The sequence below is a fragment of the Pogona vitticeps genome, chromosome 12 (assembly GCF_051106095.1).
Source record: "Pogona vitticeps strain Pit_001003342236 chromosome 12, PviZW2.1, whole genome shotgun sequence".
NCBI classification, from domain to species: Eukaryota; Metazoa; Chordata; class Lepidosauria; order Squamata; family Agamidae; genus Pogona; species Pogona vitticeps.
In genome coordinates, this window is record NC_135794.1 from 15,473,602 (window position 1) to 15,495,247 (window position 21,646).

The window sequence follows — 21,646 nt, forward strand, 5'->3', positions numbered from 1 at the left end:
TTCCATGTTTTCAGTGCCAATCAAGGCTCCTGGGCAATGCTTCTCTACATGACACTTGAGTTAGTCCAACTTAATGCTACAGCCTTGGTATGCACCTATGATATCCAGTCTATATACAGTGGTGCCTCGCTATACAATGATAATCCGTTCCACTGAAATTGCTGTTTAGCGAAATCATTGTCTAGTGAAAAGCATTTCCCCATTGGAATGCATTGAAACCTGTTTAATGCATTCTAATGGGGAAGAATCATCGTCGTTTAATGAAGATCATTCATAGGAAAGCCACTTTGCGAACCGCCGATCAGCTGTTTAAATCACTGTCTTGCGAAGCTTAGGTCCCGAAAACATCTGTTTTGCGAGCACAGAGGGAGCTGTCAAAATCGTCGTCTAGTGAAAATCAGTTTGTGAAGCAGGGGCCAAATATTGTCCAGTGAAATTCCCCCATACGCATCACTGTTTTGCGAATCGCTATAGCGATCGTAAAAAGCCAATGTCTAGAGAAAAAACTGTCATGCGGGGTAACTGTCTAGGGAGGCACCACTGTACACTTAACCAAGTCATCCAGTGAAGCCCCTGTGGGACAGTCCATGCATTTCTAATATTTGAGTGATCCAATCTTTCCTACCATGTTTTTTAATTCTCCAGAGAGATGGCTCTCTTAGGCTGTTGCTCGTCCTGTCCATAAAAGCTTATGCCAGCTTGACATAACCGGGTTCTCTTAAGATATTTTTTCGACCGCAGCTTCCATCAGCCCTTGTGAACATGGCCAATGATGGGACATCATGGAAATGGGAATTTTAAAAAAAACACCCTGGAAACTTGTCTTATAATATAATAGGTTTGTTCATCTTTAAAATGCAGCACATTATTTTTGAGTCACATTTGGGTCTTCTAGCCCCTTGGAAGGAATGCTTATGCCATTCAAGATTTTAATTTTGTTCATTAAAAGATGTGGATCTTAAATTAATCTGGTCTCAGGAGAGGTTGCATGTCATTAAAAGGTATATGTATTTGTTTAAAAATACCCAATCATATCAACTATAAAGTAGCACCACTGAACAGTAATCCAAAGACAAAGGCAGGTGATACCTTTAATAGACCACTAAAAATAAATAAGAAGTTGGCTTTCAACCCATACAAGTCTTCACCAGGGCGAGCACCTGTATTGTGGATGGTGCAGAAAAACATAAAAGTTCCAAAAGTCATGGCAGAGATCTATGCCAGGCCTGTTTCTTAAAAGTGAGTTCCAGAATGCAAGCTGAAAACACAAATCAGGGTTGTAGGTCTCCAGATTCCATCCCGGGTGGTTTCACTCACTCACTTTGGACAAGAGATGAGCATTTTTCGGCAGCTCATTCCCACTCATGTAGCAATTGAACAGGTGTGTTCAGCACTTCAAAGTCCCTCCTCCTCCATGTTACAGCTGCCATTTTTAAAGTGCTTGGAAAGTGAATGTAAAACAGATGAGTGGTCAGAATCACCATATCCCCATTAATACATAGTATAGTTCTTTTAATATTGTTGTGAAAAGGAAAGGAAAAAGGAGCTATACGTAATTACGAAGCCACGAGAAAACAGAAAGCCAGGAGCCACCAGAAAAAGAACTACAAAAATATGCATCTGTTGTTGAATGCGTTCATTAAGGTATGCAGATGGTGGTCTGAATTGTAAGCCATTGAAGTATCAGTACTGTAGTGCTTTTTATTTGTGTCAGGGTGCTGTAATGTTGATAACCTTGCATTTCAGTGTGAACCTTACTGAAAGAGCTTCATATTGCCTATGATAACATACAAAACACAAGCTATCAGCATATGTATGTTGAAGTCCATGCAGCATGGGAATCCGTTCTAGTCCAAAGGATGCGGAATTTAATGCTTCTTAAAATGAGCTATTTAAAGAACATTCTATTTCGCGAGGTAATTGAGTAGATTTTAGATAGGCACAACACACTGGTGGTACTTGAAAACTCATTTTTCTTGAATGTTATGTAGTATTTACTTATCTCCTAGTGCATACCCATATAAAAACAATTTCATACCAGACAACAGGCCCAGCTTTGCTTTGCTTAAATCCCATGAGCTCCACCCTCATCTGGTGCCCTCTTTTCTCTCTATAAACCTTCCTTTTCCTTAGTCTCTCTCTCTCTCCCACTCCCCTTCTTGTTACACATTCAACTTATCCCAGAATTCCCCAGATAGCATGGCTCCCAACAGCATGATGCCCCCACCCACTCTGGAAAATTATACACCTTGTTATCACAAATGTATAAACTATTGACAGAAATAAGATTGAAAAAGGGCTAGAATTTTATCAGTTTATCAAAAAATCAGGATTTATAAAGAATTTCAGTACATATAGACACATCCTTACTATTAGAATGTTAATAGAAAAAAATTATACCTGGTGTATATAGATTATGAAAAAGCCTTTGATAGTATTGAGTTGTGGGCAATAGAAAAGGTGCTCCAGAATAGCTAAATAAGATCATTTTATGAACAAGCAATAAGAGTTGTACAGTTATACAAAAATATAAAGGAAATGCCAGTTAAATGCAGAGTGAGACAAGGAGACTCAATGAGTCCAAAACTATAACAGCATTAGAGGAGGCGTTCAAAACTCATAATTGGGAACATAAGGGAATTAATATCAGTGGGAGATGACTGAGTTACCTTACATAACCTCAGTGATGTTGTAGTTATAACTTTCATGACTTATGAAGTAAATTGGAAGAATTAGAGAGTTAATGAATTGGAGAAAGTTGATTAAAAAAATAAATAATAATAATTAAAAGAACCTCACCCAAAACAGCCCAAAAAACCTACAACAACCACAAAACTTACATTGTTGCCATTTTAATAAACAAAGTAAAAAAATTATATTTTTTAAATTCTCTAAATTTAAGAAAATTTCTAATCAGTGTGGATTGGCAGTACTAACCGATGCTACAGATATTTAAACTCTTAACAAAATCCATAATGAAATAGCTCACAAAAACTTGAAACAGCAAGGGAAAGGCAGAGATGCTAAATGTTGGACTAATAGATAAAAGTATGAAAGCAGAATATTCAGCAAAAGACAAAAATAAAATATGTAAAAGATCAAATAGCATTGTTAACATGAAGAGGTAGATGAGCAATGGAATAAAAAAATACCTCTTGGATCAGAGGAAGGAGGCGAGGAAGACTGCAACTAGACAGATAGATGATGTTAAAAGATCAGCAGGACTAGCATGGATCAGAATAGCACAAACAGAAATTTGTAGAAGTTAAAAGGGGAGGCCTATATCCATCAATGGCTGCCCATGTGCCAAGAAAGAATGAAAGAGAGAGAGAGAGAGAGAGAGAGATAGACAGATGGATAGATAGATGGATGGATGGATCGATCAATGGATCGATCGATCGATAGATAGATAGATACAATATATCACAGAAGTCAGTACACCCTCACATTTCATAAATATTTTAGTATATCTTTTCATTTGACAACACTGAAGAAATGACACTTGGCTACAATGTAAAGCAGTGAGTACACAGCTTGTATAACAGTGTCAGTATGCTGTCCCCTCAAAATAATGCAACAGACAGCTATTAATGTCTAAACTGTCGATATACTAGGTAGGTAGGTAGGTAGATAGGTAGGTAAGAAAGAAAGAAAGAAAGAAAGAAAGAAAGAAAGAAAGAAAGAAAGAAAGAAAGAAAGAAAGAAAGAAAGAAAAGGAGCCCATACCTCCCTGAAATTATGGCATAAATCAAAATGTGTAAATTTCTGAACTCAGTTTGTAGAAATCTTTAACATGATGTGCCACATGACTCTAGAGGCAACAAAAATAATTAGGGTGCCCCTGAAGGCCCTCAGCGTTGTATGCAACAGAGGCTGTATGTTGATTCAGACCTTCCTAAACACACCCTTCTAATTTGGTGAAAATCTGTTCAGTTGTTTGTGAGAAACAAACCGGAGTCTTCTCAAGGGCATCCAAAGTCATCATTAAGTATGCCATGAAACATATAGGTTAGATCAGAGCATTCCAAAAATGCCCCACCCCAAATATCTCAGTCCAGTCCCTGGTGAGAATTCATTGAGTCCCTGAAGAAAAAATATCATTGTGATGCTGTCGAGGACCCCCGAAATGATCTTCATTTATGGCACCTGTTTTGATTCAGACCACCCAAATATGGTGAATATCCACCCAACCTTTTAAAAGAAACTAGTTAGGAATGCTCCCAAAGGACCTAAAAGTGACTATTCCAAATGGACCTTTGATGAAAATCTACCTGGCTGTTTTTGTGTGAGGTGGTAACAAACAGATGGAGAAACAACCAAAATTTACTTTTGTTTATACAGTATAGATAATGTAAGTTGTGTGACTGCATATAGAGGGCTTTTCATTCTTTTAGGTGCCCTTTTCTTATTTCTAGAGACCACTGTACTGTCCATTTTCCAGCCCTCCTGCTTTAGCTACTGGTCGTCGAAACTGGAAATCAAAACTCGTTAGCACGAAAGGGCTGGTCTTAAGCAGTAAGGAAAAAAAACAAACACAAAAGCTTTGCTATATACTCGTGTGACACATTTGTTCCTGAAATTACAGAGATATGTTATAGCTTCTAATACTTTTCTTGGCAAGGTTTCCCCATTTTTATTATTAGTTAGGCTGTTTTTTTAATGGCCCTTATAAAGAATAATGGATTGCATTTAATTTAATTTCTATATTTGCAGCAATAAATTTGAGAAGGAGTGCTCTACGTTTACAAGATATGCAAATGAAACACATTCATACCAATTAATCCCCCTAAGAATAAACATTGTACTTCAGCTTTTCTGGAACAGAGGATCTAATGATGAAGACAGTGGATAGGCCCTCATAGTGTACAGAAACCAATGTTCAGTTTTGATGCATCTTTATGCTTAATAATGTTGTTGCCTGATCTTCAAAAATATATGAAACTGGGAAGGTCCCTCAAACAAACATGAATTAATCAAGACAAATGGAGACATCTTTTTCTTTTTTAAAAAAACATTTGTTACAATTATATTCCACCTTCCCTCTAAATTGCTCAAGGAAGCGTACATGAATCTCCTCCTCTGTAGTGTATCCTTTGAGAAAAGATTTAAACATAGGCTTCCTGAGTCCCAACGCTCTATCCACTACACAACACTACAAATAATTCTGGATCCAGGAATGTGTGCTAAAACTGAAACTTAACTCAAGAGAGATTGACTGTGCCAGGGGACCCAGTGAATTTCATTGGAGACTAGAATCCAAGCATCCTAATTAGAGATGGGGACAAATTGGAAAAAAGTGTGCTTTTTTGGAATTTGTCATTCATCAAAGTTGACAAATGGATGAAGCAACAAAGCTACAGATTTTAGCTATGAATCCACAAATATTTGCCCATTGATTGTTACATAACGTCCCACTGAACAGCTGATCAGCAGGACATTGACAAGCAGGCTGGCTGTGTGAAAGGAACTGGTTTCTGTTCTCATAGCCATCCTGCTTGTCAATGACGCAATGGTCCAGTCATTGACAAGCAGGCTGACTGTCAGAACTAAACCCAGAGTTTGCCTTTCTGCAGCCAGCCTGCTTGTCAATGACCTGACTATCAGTTGATGGTCGAACATTGATAAGCAGGCTGACTGCAGGAAGGCAAACTCCATTTCTGTTCTGCAGCCAACCTGCATGAAGGGACCAATAAAAAGGGGTAAACATTCATGTTTCTTGGGGTCTCCGGACCTGACCAATACAAAAGGATGAATATTCCACAAATCAGTGACATTTCATGAATATCACAATTCGTTTTTATTTGTTCCCATGTCTAATTGGAAGTTTCAGTCTGACACACTAACTCTTGTGACAAATCTCAACTCTCCTCCAACCAGTGCAATTGCTTGGGGGGAGGGCATTGGTTCCAGCTAAAATAGCAAAGTAGGAAACAACTAATGTTGGCCTCTTTCAAATCTGTTTCTATATTATACACATGATTTTGCAACAAGGACCATGTTCAACAGCTTAAAGATATCCCAAGGTGCTACTGTTGTACTTTCCTGGCATAACATAATCTTTCTTTTTTGAGATTTTGGGTAAATGGCCGTCTCTTGGGAATGATCCTGTGAAGAACAGGATACTTCAAGAATTCTGTGTCCTGCCACTTTTTTCATTCCATTCTTCCCCTAGAGTTTAGATAATGGGATGTGTTTCATTTCCCGTAGATCGCCAAGAATTATCAGTCAGAGACTACAACAAAAGACTTAAGCTCGTAATAATTAAGTAATGTGCCATCAAGCTGGCTGGATAGCTCGGTGACTTACAGTAGGTATCTGACTTTAGAGCCAGGGGTTGGGAATTCAGTTCCCTGCCATGCGTCGCAGAAGTGCCAGCCTTTGTGGCCTCAGACAAGCTGCATGGTCCCAATATACCCCAGAAGGAGGGAACAGTAAACTACTTCTGAGTTCTCTCTACCTATGAAAAGATCACCATAAGTCAGAACTGACTTGATGGCAAAAAAAATGTTGTTATTGTGTAGCATCCTGTCACTTAATTTCCAAGGTATGTAAGAGATTTAAGGAGTGGTTTTACTTTTGCCATCCTCCAGTGAGTTCCCATGGAACTCACTGGAGAAAAGATTTGAGAAAAGATTTGAACATAAGCTTCTTGAGTCCCAACGCTCTATCCACTACACAACACTACAAATAATTCTGGATCCAGGAATGTGTGCTAAAACTGAAACTAAACTCTTTCCACTCAAAAATCCATTCCTAGTTAATCACTCCCCCCCAGAAGAGTGATAGCTCTTTCCTAAATAAGCATTGAGAGGCCACTAGATTCAAAACAATACATTTTTTGCTAATTTTTCATGCAGTTTTAGGCTGGATAATTCTACTAGATGAAAGGCAAAATAGATTTTCACTGCCCGGGATCTAATGGGCATTACATATCTCTGCATGCTAGCACATCAGTTGTGCTACATCCCTATATGTAGTCTGGATTTTAAAGGAGCTATCCAAGGTTCTGAACCAATTTTGAGCATAAGGTTCCTTCCTTTGTAAAGAAACCCAGAGCAAAGTCATTTCCCTTGTGAATATAGAGCCACTAGTGACTGCTCATTTAGATCCCGGGAATAAATCAATAAACTCCTCTGGTAGCCTAGTATTCCGAAATCTTTGTTGATCTAGTGTAGGTCATCCATCTCTTTACTATGTTACATTCAGCAGTCCCTTCCTCAGCTGTAACTCAGAATGTTGACATCTGGGGGTTTAATTGGCACTGTCTGCACCCACATGGCCTCAGTCATGGGCAGGAGACCCTAAGAAGAAAAGCAGAGCAGAATGCGCCCCTCATCTACCAAAAAATTATAAAGAGCAGATTTCTGCTCTTTTTTTTTCCAAAAAGTTCATAAGTCTGGGAAAGACTGGGGTTTATATGCTCTACATTCACTGGTAGATTCATTTCCAGATTTCAGTGTCCTCTAAGCCTGTTTTCCCCAACCTTGGGCCTCCAAATGTTCTTGGACTACAACTCCCAGAAGCCTTCACCACCACCTCTGCTGGCCAGGATTTCTGGGAGTTGAAGTCCAAGAACATCTGGAGGCCCCAAAGGTTGAGGACCACTGCTCTAAGTTACAGTCCTGCTTCTTTCTGCTATAGAATTAAATCCCTGTCTTCCATAAGCATCCAAAGATGTCCTGGTAATAAATGAAAGCTGCCATCATTTCCCTGCTTGCCATGGGCTAGCCAGAGGGGGATAAAGCATGCACATGTCCAGTGAGATGTATAGTGCTCTCATACACAAGGAAAGCACACTGCAGCTGAAAGGGATACATAGGCATCTACCTGTTGTTTTTCAAAATGGAATATATACTTGAAGCAGAAAAACACCTGGCTTCTGAAACTAGTTACTAGTAAAGCAAAGCCCTTTGGAATCTCAGCTTTCAAGGCTGGTTCAGCTTATGATGGATTGTTAGTTCAGTAAAGGGCAAAGAAATTCCTCCATTTTCTTTCCTGGAGCTGTTATGTGTTTCCATTTAATCTGAAGGGGGGCAACCAGGCTACTCCATTTTTATATATTTTTTTATTTTTTGGCCCTTTTGCTCCCAGGGTTTGATGGCCTGAAATACAATTCTCTTCCCGATTCTCCTCCCTGCACAAAATAAAAATTCTGGTGACCTTTAAATAAATCAAGAAAATGTTCCTATTTATAGGCGGGCTGTTATAACAGTCCCTTACCGGAGCCCATTTTTGATACTCCTGAAAGGTAATCTGTATTAGCCGGCAGCATTTGTTCCCATAAAAGAGATAATAAAACATGTATTTTTAGATAAATATTTGATAGAAATAGCTTAGACACAAAAAGCTTGCAGGAGTTGCATTATTAACCTTTTGGTGGTTATTGTTTGCTTTCCAGTTAGCAAAATATAGTTCTGCATTTTGAATAACTCGACAAACAGCAAGTTCATAGTTTCAGATAATTTCTGTATTTCACTGAAATTATGTAATCTGAGTATCCAGAGAAAAACGTTTGGATTATATACCCCTTTAAAAAGAAGCAGCAGCTTCAGTATGAATACCGGGTAGGAAATCCAATCTATTAGTTGTTAAGGAACCATGTCTTAGCTGTGCTTTTTCCAGCTTTCTGCTGAACAATGCGATTAGAATCTTTACACAGTGAGTACAATCCCATACATTTGCTAACAATTATAATAAGCAATTTTATTTTCCTGGCTGTTTTGTTACAGTAAGTATTTTTATAATGATGGTTCTGAAAATATGATCACCTAAGATTTTATTTGCCCATGATACCTCAGGTGCTGTTTCAGTTCTTTTTGCGTGAATAAAAGCACATTGCTGTCAATTGAATAGGCTGGCAACATAATGCATCCGTTCTTAATCGTACCTGTAGAGCAAACAAATATTGTTGCGTGTAAGTAGTGTGCTAAACAGGGCATTGTAATGTTTAATATTTTGTGAAATTGTTGGCTATTAATTCTGCAGCTGGCATGTATATTAACCCACCCCCCAAATAATTGCACACTTATTAAAGTCCAAAGGTAGTTGCTGTAATGTGGCTCTTTCCAGATAAGAAAGAAGTGATGTAAAATTGAACAAGAAACATGATGAGGCTGCCGTCGCTTGTTGTGTAATTTAATTGAGCAATGTAGCTGGCTGTTAATGGTGTTACAGGCCTATTAGATTGATACCTTGCAAAGGGAGGAAGTTTCTTTAGGAGCTTATTTCCTACGCTGGTGATCCTCATGCTCCCAAGGAGCCATTATTGGTTTCTTGTTGCGTAAAATTCACACAAAGTGATTGCCTGCGCCCCACAATAAATAGGTTAGCTAAACTGTTAGCAGAGAGATGTGGAGGGCAAAAGGGAGAGGGTGGCTAATTATGTAAATGGATTAGGTCATTGATGTTTCATTTCTAGATGCTCTTTCACTCTGCTCTATCGTGCTTCATCTCCTATAAATATAGGATGATATAGTGGGGTATTGACTACCTATTCATCTTGTTGAGTATTGTACTTTTCCACTTAAGCCGGCAGACGGCTCTTGGAAAGCAAACTCCCCTAACATCTCAGCATGATTTCAGGCCTGCCAGAAAGAGTTGCCAACTGTTCAGAGAATGGGGCATAATAGACATTTGTAATAGCAGCATGGCAGGGGAAATAATCTGCCATTCATCTTTCATTTTTGCTATAAAGCTGTGTGCACTTCCGCGGCCAGGCGAGCAACAGCCGCATCCTGTCAGAAAAGATTGAAAGGACACGTGGTGAAATTTAACCAGGAAGACCCGGTTTGTTAAAGAAGGAAGCGCAAATCCATCAGCTGCGTTTGTTCTTGGGTCCTTGTGAAAATGGCCTACAGGCTTTACCGTGGTGTGGCTGAAGGCAATATGACTGAGCTTCTTGGGATACAGTAGAAAAAAGTCATTTCTAAGCTATGGGTTATGGAAAAGCACACGGTACTGGCCTTCTAAGATTGTACCACTTTAAACTTCAAGTAAACTGTATGGGTCATAGCATTCCCTTCATTAAAAAGTAAAGTCTCCTTGCATGTAGAAAAGTAGCTTATCAGGAAGATTAAATTCTTGTCTTGTGGTTCAGTCTCACTGACAAAACCTCCTTCTGTTGTACCAAGTGCTCCTTTTTTTAAAAAATGATTTTAATTTTAGTGTCCACACAGATGGAGCCCTGTGCCAGGGGAATGTTTTTTTTCCTGCTCCCCTGCCAGTGGTCCATTTATTTTGTGGTGGATGTGGAATTGATTGACTGGAAATGATTCCACATATGTGAAGACCCTATCTGCTTTTTAACAATTCTTGCTAACAGAAAGCAGGATTAAAAAAAAAAAAAAGGACCCGACTTGCTAAAAGAGCTGGAGCCCCTTTGCCTGCCCCCCCCCGTCATTCGCTGGCAACACCTCCCTCCCTTCCCCCTTGCCTGCCCCACCCACCCCGAAAGCACCTGCTCCCCCACACTCTCTCACTCTGACCCCGTTCCCTTTTCCTTCCCCCTCCCTTTCCATTCTCACCACCACCGCCATCACCCCATCAGCCCTACCTGATAGGATACGGAGACGGAGGTCGTGGTGGCAGGGAGCCCTCCGAGGCAGTGGCAGTGGCAAGGTGAGGAAGCACACACCACCACAAAAGTCTGGGATTCGGGCTAAAGCCCACGTGACTGCAGCCCACATTTTTTTAAAAAAAAACATTCCTCTGCTGATTATTTCCGGCAGCAAGAACAGGCCCTTAGACCAGCTTTCTACTTTCAAGGCTTTTCCCATTGCGCCTACTTTCTGGAGTACTATATGGTAAAGAGATTAGTGTATCATGCATAGACCAGCTCATGGCTGTATTGGATACACAAAAAGGGAAGTAGAGTTTAGAGGTTAATTATAAATGTTTTGGACTTAATAGTACAAAGCACGATTGCACCAATAACCTCACATCCGTCTGCTTGGTTTCTGGAAACATGTCACAGCAATTTGAACTATTAGCTCTTTCACAACAGCCAATTCCACTTTCCCTTCTTCTTCAGTCGCGGGTTGCTTGAATAAATCTTCTCTCCCTGATCATCGTATTTTAACTTTCTCCAGGGCTGCCTGCAAAATGACCCACAAAAAGGCATTTAACAATCTCCTCTCTCCGTGGTGGTTACAGTAAACATTTTAATCAGTGGCGGGATTAAACTAATGCTGATTGGGCAAGTTCCAGTCCCTGCTACCAACATGATAAGACTTTATTAATCATATGGTATAGTGGTCCTTCTTGGCAGGTCATGCTCACAAAGATATGATACGCGACCCGTAGGATACTGCCAGGCTCAAAAAAAATCAAAGTCGTGTTAACTAGAGATCCTTTCTGGGAGTCTGTAAAATGCCTTTTCAAATTAGGGATGCTGGAATTACTTCCTCTGACTGCAGTAGTGTGGACACAGGTCATTTTCTCATACCCTTTATTATTATTTTAGTGGCACAACAAATAGTGCCTGCAAGAAAATATAACAGTGGAGATTGTTCTCCTGTAGTTCATTCCAGGTTACCAAAATGTGTATTCTTGATTTATTCAATTGCCAGAAACCACACAGTAGAATTTAAAGAAATATAAAATCTGGGAGGTAGCTAAATTTGGATTTGCATATTTATATGAAATGGAGTCATTTTATATAGGAATTGTTTTATGGAGTTTATTTTATGTAGGAATTTGCAAGGATGAAACTCCCCAACGAGTTAGCAGGGGTCACCGGTTAAGATCCACTGCGTTGTGGGAGAAACAAGTTGGTGAGAGATTGCCAGGTAGAAAGAACCCGCCAGTGTTTCCGTAATCCCTCGGCCACTGTAGGATCAGAACGCCAGACCAGGTGCACCTCTGGACTCTCCAGCTGGCTTTTCAGAGGAGCGTGTGGCACTGCCGTCGGGGGAAGGAAGCCTGATCTGCCTTATAACCGATCAGACCTTTCGTCCTTCTACAGTGGGGTCTTGACTTAAGAACGGCTCAAGTTAAGAACATTTTGACTTAAGAACCGCTCTCATAGGAAAATATTGACTTGACTTAAGTACTTAGATTTGAGTTAAGAACTGAAAAAACCCACGTGGGAGGCAGGGAAAGTGCAAAACTTGAACTTTCAGTTAACTGTTGGCCAGTGAAAAGGGTGCCTGTCTGCTTCCTCACTCCTCCCAGCGTTTAGAGAGTGGATTGGGAGACAGTCTTCAGACTGCCTGGACTGTCTTTTCCCTGCCTTCCCTGAACCTTTCTTGACCAAAGAAAAAAAGAAACAAAATATCCCCCTCTAGTGGTGGAAGGCAGAATAGCAGCTTCCCATTAGTTTCTATGGACGGAAAAGAGCAGATACGGATCAAATGGTTCTCAATGCATTCCTATGGGAAATGCAGATTTGACCTGCGAATTTTTTGACTTGAGAACCGCCTTCCAATACGGATTAAGTTCTCAAGTCAAGACCCCACTGTAGTTCAGCCTTGTCTACACTGGCCGGCAGCATTTGAAGCAGGGCTCTTTCCCAGGCCCACCTTGAGATGCTGGAGTTGAACTTTCTGCAGCCAGTGGTGTGTGTGTGTGTGTGTGTGTGTGTGTGTGTGTGTGTGTGTGTGTGTGTGTGTGTGTGTGTGTGTGCGTGCGTGCGTGTGTGCGCGTGTGTGTGTGTGCGCTCTACCACTATGCTATGCGCCTTTGAGCAGGTTTAGCGTTGGTAAACCTGACTGGACTCTTACAAAGTCTCTGCAGTCGTACTGAGCTGCTGCCATTGCTGCTGCTTCTTCTCTACAGGTGTCAAGAGGAGTGCCCCGTGGGAACGTTTGGCTTCCAATGCACACAGAAGTGTGACTGTGAAAACCGAGCGAAGTGCTACCACGTTGATGGGGCATGCCTCTGTGACCCGGGCTTTAAAGGCCTTCATTGTCAGGAGCGGATGTGCCCGGAAGGATATTATGGGCTAAAATGCAACAGGAGATGTCCTTGTCACACTGCAAACACTGTCAGGTAGGTGTCTTGTGTTTCCTTTCAGAGGTGGGAAGGCGACTTAAATCTGAACGCTTTCCTTAGCTGAAATGGGGGAGAGGAAAATAGGTAACACAGAGAGGCTTTCTTTGCGCAAATCCGGTGATCCCCACCTGCTGCACGGATATCCTTTTGAAGCCTGCACAAGTAACTGTGCACGTGGAATGGTTTTGTTGAATGTGGCTAGGGGGGGGGGGAGACAGAGAGAGAGCGCTTGGTGGAGTGAGTAGGCACACAATGTGCGACTCCCTGCCCCCCCTCCCGGTTGATGATGGGTGCATCTTGAACCACGGGGAGATATTAAATGGAAAGGCTTTAAAATGTCCCAGGAAGGGCAGCTATGTTATTCTGCTGCAGCAAATAACAACAAAGTCTTGGGACATCTTAAAGGCTGACAAATTTTATTTAGAATTTTTCATGGGCTGTAAGTGAATCAGGCTACAGTTTGTGAAAGCTTGTGCAAATAAAACCTGGTGGTTTTTAAGGTGACATAAAATTCTTCTGTTATTCCATTGGAAGTAATTGCACGGCAGAGGTGAACCACCCCTTCTCTCTCTCTCTCTCTCTCTCTCTCTCTCTCCTTCTTCCCCTCCCCTCCCCCATCTCATTTCTCCCTTTTTTTCTGATCACATGAAGCTTTAAACATGTCTATGCTCTTGACTGCTTTTTCCTCTTGTTCCTCTTTTAGTCCTTTCCTTTCCCCCATCATGTAAGGATGTTATAAAAGTTAATCTGATAGTTATGTGGCAGATGGAATTTCGGCAGAAGCATACAGGGGAAAGAAGCACATTGCTAAAAATCTCTCCTCTACTTAAACCCCACACTTTGTACCCAAAAGGTCAATTCCTGGGATTGTCATTTAAAAACAGTCAGATAGGCAGGGAGGCCCTTGTTCCAGAAAGCTGCTGGTTGGCGGACCCTGATGTTCTGTCTGTTTAAGATAAGCGTTACTGCGTTCCCAAAGATGCAGGAGCATTTCCTCTCTTCCTTTGCAACTGGCTGTCCTTTACACTTTCGCTTAGTAGTCACAAGCTCACTCCGCCCCACCTAAAGCAAAGCAAGTTTAATTTATCACATCTTTTCTAGCTTTCTACTCAATATGTTTGAAATTGACAGATTTCACCTGGGAGGCAAACAAAAAGATATAGAGGGGTATGCTACTGAATAAAATAAAAAAGGAGTCATTTAGGGCACCAGTTCCTAATTTTAACACCCTCCTCTCATGAATAAATATGCATGATCGATTGCGGGATTGACTTTCTCTATAAGAAAGAGGGGATAATTGATGCCTCGGTAAATGTGCCCTGAAGCCATTTCTAAAATTTAAAGTAAGACGAACCTGACTTTCTTGCTGACACTGGCTGATCATCTGTTCACAGACTGCTAAAATGGAAACGTTCTGGCCTTCAGCTTATGCATGCAAACTGCGCGGCTCAAGTCTTTTCTTGCCTGCGTGCTTCTTTGCAATGTCTTTGCGAGGCAAACTTCCCTTTGGAACAGGCCAGCCCAGAATTGCTTCACCCTGATTGACTGGAGGTTCTCCCCCTAGGAGATCTTGATCTGTTTTTTTTTTTTTGGGGGGGGGGGAGACGTGCCTCTTCCTTTCCCCTTGGACAGACCTGGGCAAAGTGCGGACAGTTTTGAACATCAGAACCATTTATAGCTTTTGGTCTAAAGTTGATCAGTTGTTTATCTTTAACATACCGCAAAAAAACCCTCTTTTTTTTCTCTTTTTCAATCTTGAATAATTTGTCTATTGATGGTTAATTTTTTTTAATATTTTATATGTTGTTATATATGTTGGAAGCCACTTAGAGTGGTTGTTTGACTAGATAGGCAGGGTATAAATAAATAAATAAATAAATAAATAAATAAATAAATAAATAAATAAATAAATAAATAAATAAATAAATAAATAAATAAATAAATAAATAAATAAATAAATAAATAAATAGTATTTGTGAAGATTAACAAGTTTAAAATTAAGCAATCATAACATCACTGTTATATTTTATTTTTAAGTAAAGTTGGTTTGGCCCACGAACACAGGTCAGATTTTTTTATGTGCCCCCCCTACAGAAATTAATTGCCCACCCCTGCCCTTGGAGGTGTGGTGCAGACGCTAGTGCAAGCTGACTTCTTTGGAAAGGTTGAAGTTGCTCTTGGAAGGAGCTTGGGGGCTCTTGAGATATTTTCCAAGAGTCGCTGCCTAAGCCGCTCTGCAACTCAGATGTACATCAACTGTAGCCAAACTGTGCAGCTCTGAACCTTCAGAGGGGAGATCCTTTCCCAAGGGGTGATCTGAAGGGATTGGTGTGGAATTGGCTTTTGCTTTGAGAACCAGGAGCAGAGCAACAGGTGTGCTGCGTTTCTTTGTACCCCAGCGACTTTAAGCCCAAGAAGAACTGTGCCGGTGTAAATGGACTAGTGTAGACATGGGCAAATCTCAGGCTTGTGGAATTTACTTTGGTTTGAAGTAGGACCCCCAACATCCACTAACAGGTGCCTGATGCAAAATACGTCTATTCAGTATTAAAGTCTCCAAGCGCAGGAGTTATTAGTTAATTGACTGATTTGTCTCAGAACAGAAGGGAGCTCAGAGCGGTTTCACACATTTCCACTCCAGGGTGCTCCAGCCTTCTTCCATTTTAGTAGTTTTCAGGTGGAGTCTTGAGGGGCATTTCATTGCAGATCTACTGGAGATCACTCAGTCCAGATCAACTTATGATTGCCCCATGGACCAGCAAGATCTGAGCAAACACCACCAGCCAAATCAATACCTTGGACTATAATATGCCTTAGAAATGGTGTCTCGGAATTTTTTGATTTCTAAGCCGGGAGGTCTGTATACCAAAGGCCATACCAGTCACAAATTCACTACCAGCCCCCCAAATGGGGTGTATACATCTGCTCAAGAAGTTCTTATAATTTATTTTTATTATCAGATTCTTGCATTCACCCCCATCCTCTGCCATCTACAAGTACAATTGCTGGGCAGAGCTTCCATCTGGAGGCAAGTTCAAAGGATGGAAGCACGGCGAGACTTTAATTCTGATGAGATAAATGTCCTTCTTAACATTTAGTGTCCCAGTAGGACGCTTGCATCTTGCGCATGTGATCCAGCCAGCTTGCTATTCACTGCTGAGTTTCTTTTACCCTCCTGCCTGTCTGTGCTCTGCTGTCTTGCCTTGAAGCATTCTTGTCTCCAGATGGTATCTGCTTCTCTTAATAAATTAGTCTAGTCTCTTAGTTGATAAAATCTGTCATTCCACTCTCTCTTATCTTGGCCACTGTGGAACAAAAGAGATAGCGGCAGGCATAGATCCATAGATGTTCTTTCCATTCACCCTACTGGTATTTCAGCGTTTGACTTTTCAGAGAACTCTTCCAGAGTCCGTTAGAGTTGCAAAACAAAAGGGCACCTCAATGGAGAGGCAGCTGTCCTTCTCCAAAGATACCCTTGTGACAATCACGGCTGGGTTGTCTGGTTGGGGTCAATGACCTGATACCAAACCCTAACCGTTAAGGCACCAGCTCCAAAGATTCTGTTGCGTTCTAATGGGACCAAACAGAAGAACACAGGACCACGATCCACAGTTAGGAACAGTCTTGACTCTCGGGCCAGCATCCTCTCCAGAAATCATGGAAACGATGTGTGTGATTGTCTCGGCTGCCAGTTAAACATTCACATATGCCTATGTTGTGCAGTAAAACTCAGTCATGTGGCCAGGCATGCGATAAATGACTGGCAACATATGAAGACTGCTGTCGTGATTGGCCTTAGGAACACGTATTTTTGCAAAAAGATGTAGGCTTCCGCATCTCCCTTGTCATATTAACAATGAGTGCATTTTTTGCTGCTGGAACCAAGATTACTGGGCAGTGCCAAACAAGATGTAGATCTGTGGAATACATGGCATACAAACTTACAAACAGATTTGCACTTGTGAAATAAAAGTGCGCAAGGGAGAGTAAGAAACAGATTAAGGAGATAGGAGAGAAGTAAAAACATTAGCAGAAGCGGAGTCAGGGAAATGTTAAATATGAGATATTCTAAAACACCCCTTAAGCCTTTTACTGAATACATACTACTCATTTTAATTCTATTTTTCCTATAGTCTCCCTTGCACATAGCTTTCATTTTGAAGGATAAATCTTTTAATGATGATCAAGTGTCCATATTTCATGAGGAGAACCTTTTATTTTATTTTATTTTGATAAAAGCCTCCATTTTGCTTTAGAAATTATTGCCAGGTGTAGCGTTTTTCAACCAAATTGTAACAGAGCAATTCAGATAGCTGGGTACAATCTATTAGTCTGGAAAGATTTAATTTAGCTGTCCAATGCAAAGCCAATTGGAAAAAAAACCACAGTTGTGCACACTAGGGGGACAAATGCAAAATGAGGGAAACTCACCTCTTCCTTTGCTGTTTAGCTTTCTGTTCCCGTTACATGAAGATTAATAGATGTGGGTGTGGAGAATGCCAGCATTTTTATTACTTTTCATCTAAATGTTAAGAGGTGTGAGCCAAGCAGCATATGATTTCAAGGAGCACTTTGTCAACTGGAAACCTGGTGTTTTGTGGGTTGTTTTATTATTATTATTATTAAACTGATGAATTGTTTTAATTAGAATACTCTGAAGAAGCATATGACAGCTACAAAACTTGGTAATTTTTAGTCACAACATTCGGTGCTAATCTCTTCTGCTAGTGACAAAACAAAAGAGGAGCCCGTAAAAGCAGTGCCAGTCAAATGTTTTATTTTGACAAGGATGCCACATCATACTTCTGCCTTACTTTCCAAGGGAATCCATTTTGACTAAGCTACTTGGACATGGTTTGTCTGTCTTGGGGGTATAAAGGAAACACACAAAAAGTGTCAGGGCTAAACCATAGGCAGAGGGCGCCATGATCTGGAATCTCGGGACTGTGGTGGCCAGTGGGAGCCCAACTAGGAATCAGTGCCATCCTGAACAGACCTAACGTTGTCTAGGGAGTAAAACAGGGTCGGAGTTGGATGGGCCCGGGAGGCCCATTGTTGCCCAAGCAGAATCCCACACCACTCTGCAAAAAAGCATACCTTATTGTGTAAATGTGCATGGATACGTGCCCAAATATAAAAATACACATTAAAATATACAAAAATAATACTCTGCAGTACTATAAACACTTGCATTGTGTCTGGTAAGAATTGCAGATGGTCTGTCGAAGTTTAAGGAGAGGGTAACACACATGTATTATGTGTAGGAAAGAGAGTTAAACACTACATTCCAAGAAAAATAATAATAGCTGCTGCTTAATGTGGCACTACGTGATGCACAGAGGTTCTGATACTTATAAAGCAAATGGATTAAGGTTCAGGAAGGAGAGAGAGAATACACACTCCAGTTTCACACTTCCTCAAGTTCAAGTCTCCATGAGGCCTAGTAACAGCCCTTTTTGTCTCTCCTGGGAGTTAACATCCAAGTTTTGTGTTCTCCCCCCCCCCCCACTTCTGGTTTCTTGACTGCTTCTGGAGAGACAAACTAGCCTGAAACCCTGCAGAGCTGTGGCTGCCAGTCAGAGTTGAAAATGTTGGGTTAAACAGGTCAATGGTCTGAGTCAGTATGAGGCAACTTCCTCTGTCTTCTTCCCTAACAAAGCAGAGCCAGAGAGAGCAACCCCAGACTTTCCAGAATGCCAGGCTTCCAAACCAGCCAAGGTTTGCTGCTCCTCTTGCTTCGCAGTGTGAGCCCAACAACATTGTATTTGGATAGGGCAATCTACAGCATGAGAACTTTCCCTCTACAAATGTAACAAATACTAGGAAATATTCTCAATGAAAAAGGTTGTTTTGGTGCTTCAAGTGCTTGGCCACTTCTGTGAGATTTTTTGCTCTTTGGCGCATTAGTGAAAAGGCCAAGGCTTATTTTCATCAACAGAAGCATTAGCCAAAAAAGAAGTTGTGGGAACCACCAATAATCTCAGTTTTGTATATTAAAATTGCATTTTTGCACAGAATGCTAGGTTTTGCACAAACATCACTTCAACGTGGTGTGGTTTCTTTTGGTCTGTTTTGTTTTGTTTTTGCCCAGAAAGTAACAAAATGAGAATAATGTGCCAAAACTGCTGTAATCTCACCCAGGAGAGAGAAAGCTTTCTGAATCTTTTGTTTTCACTTGCACAAATGAAATTAGCAAAGATTTACATCCCTTTTAAGAAAGTACATTGAGCTGCAATTCTACCACCACACCACAAGGGGCAGCCAAGTACAGAGCTGGGGATTCCATGTTCTAAGTAGGTCAAGTCAGAGAGATAATGGGGTGTCATCATACGTTCTATCCTATCTCTGTCAAAACCAACTTTCTTTCAGACCCATGCTTCTATAACCTCCTTTTTCTTTATCTGTACTATTTTGGTCTCCCTACCACCTTCTGCCTTCCTATAACGATATACTGCTGTTTTCCCCTCTTCTTCCAGTGAACACCATAGCCTTTCTTCTCCCTCCTGAGGTCCTGTGTGAGGTTTTGCCTAGAAAAACAATCAGCACTGTGCCATAGTCATCTGTCCCTAGAAATGTTTGTGAACATTCCATGCGCTCAAGCATGAGCATGGAGGGTAGACATCCAGTCCTGTAAACATTTTATCTACCTGTTCATGCTTGGAAATGCTATTGTTCAGAAAACCGAAGTCTTTCGCGGTTTCTTCCCTTCCTAACTGGCACTTCTTACCGGAACCTCTTTTTGCCAGCTGCCACCCTCTGTCGGGAGAATGCAACTGCGAGGCGGGCTGGGCAGGACTCTATTGCAACGAAACCTGTCCTCCTGGATACTACGGCGAGGGGTGCCAGTTTGCCTGCCGCTGCCAGAATGGAGCAGATTGTGACAGCATTACAGGGCGGTGCACGTGTGGGCCAGGATATATGGTAAGCCTGAGATATTGCTGCTTTTCTCTTCATTTAATACTTTTAATTTAGCAATGAACAATTTGGAGGGACTTGTTAATCTTTTTATTCCATTTCACACTTCTGCCTAAGGATGGGTGGAGAAAGGGTCATAATATTCTACATTCTACCCAATGCAGCCAGGTTATATGTTGTTTCCTTGGCTAAATAATTACCTGGTTTTTATTACAACAGTGGATAATAGAAGTTAAGGAAAAGAAAGACAACATTCAAAGAAAACTTTTTAAAGTTCTCAAAAATAGATACGTCCTTAATTTGGATAGTACGTAACGATCAGGAAGAAAAGCAGACTTCTCATAATTGAATTATCTGCCCGTTGTCAGAGTCTTGTGGCTTTATGGAATTTCCAGCTTTCTGTTTTTATGCACTGAGCAATACAGAATAAGGAAAAAGAGAAGGAAAAACTCAGGAAGCAGCAGGACTGAGAGGGAATATAAGTCAACTAAGCAAAGAGCCAGATTCCCACGTGATCGCAGTCATTGTTATGACGCGGGACAGTATTTGCAAAGCCAAGGCATAACAGACATTTCATATCCAACTAACTATGTGTGGAAAGTATTCCTGTTATATGTACCTCGGTCTCTTGAAATAAGTAGCCTAGACATTTGCGCCTCATAGAGCAGGACTTGCGAGAGTGTAGTGTCAATTATCACAGAATTTGCATATCTTTTATGTAGCAGGCGCTGAGCTGGAACAGAAGCAAGAGCCAAATAAGCAATTGAGACTCCATGAACCTCACATGAGGCCCTTTGCTTATTATCATTTCCAAACCCAACGATCATTTAACAGTTCCAGTACATGTTCTTAAGATTAGCCTCTAACTCTCCACATCTTCAGCAGAGTTATTGGAGTAGTTTAGTCTGCCCAGGAAAAGAAAGGGAACAAAATGTTTCAGTCCATGCATCTATCCTGTTTCTTGTTAATCTCTGAAGTGTGTATGTAAGATGGTAGGTATAAATCTCTCCGCAGATCTTTGTTTGATTGAGAACTTTTCCATATAAGAGTGTGTAGGTATGAACATGGACTACAGCTGTTCTCATGTGTTAAAATTTCATTGTGCTGTAATGTGAAATGGCACTAGAATGACTAAAAACCCATGATTAGCCAAGCCTCTTTTGATCATATTTAGATATGGGTCAGCTGCTGGCTGACCAGGGGTTAAGAGTTGATGATGTGGTCAGTGGTTTTTAAAAAACCAAACAATTTACAAATCAATGAAAGAGTCCGGGTTGAGTTTCATCCTCCTTTTAAAGTGTGTTGTAATGCTGAAAGATTTGCAACAATCCACGAAAACAGCCGATGGTCTTTTGTAAATGTAAATTAGCTTGTAAATGTAGCTGTGCAGCACTCTCCCATTATTCTGCAGGATCTAATGTTTGATATTTTCATTTCATTCACACTCATTCTGTTAACTTCTGTTTTACAGCACATTATGTTGGTGTCATTAATTTTCAATTGAAATTGACTTAATGACTGCCGCTCATACATGCTCTCCTTTAGTGGTGAGATCTGAGGAGATTTGATAAAAAATAAAATGCAACAATCATGCACTTTTACTTTGTTGTGTGTTATATTTCTTCACCAAGCAAACAAAATGCTTTCGTAATCAGCAAGCATGTTTTCTTAATTGGGATAGTAATTTTAAGTTTTTCAGGCCATTTTTAAAATGCTGCCTGTGCTTTAGCTTCAACGTACA

At 40.8% G+C, this 21,646-nt stretch overlaps 2 protein-coding genes across 12 annotated transcripts in view; both read left to right on the plus strand.

The window, feature by feature from the left end:
* MEGF11 (multiple EGF like domains 11) overlaps positions 1-21,646 on the plus strand; it is a 474,775-nt gene that overhangs the window by 320,909 nt on the left and 132,220 nt on the right. For all 11 annotated transcript variants that reach the window (XR_013538901.1, XR_013538902.1, XR_013538903.1 and 8 more), the window contains 2 exons: positions 12,775-12,987; positions 19,737-19,911. Coding sequence is in view for 8 of the 11 variants with exons in the window: in XM_078380886.1 (XP_078237012.1) it covers positions 12,775-12,987; positions 19,737-19,911 (388 nt within the window). In the remaining 3 variants the exon portion in view is untranslated. The remainder of the gene's footprint in view (positions 1-12,774; positions 12,988-19,736; positions 19,912-21,646) is intronic.
* LOC144584564 (uncharacterized) overlaps positions 1-21,646 on the plus strand; it is a 39,188-nt gene that overhangs the window by 11,023 nt on the left and 6,519 nt on the right. The window lies entirely within an intron of this gene.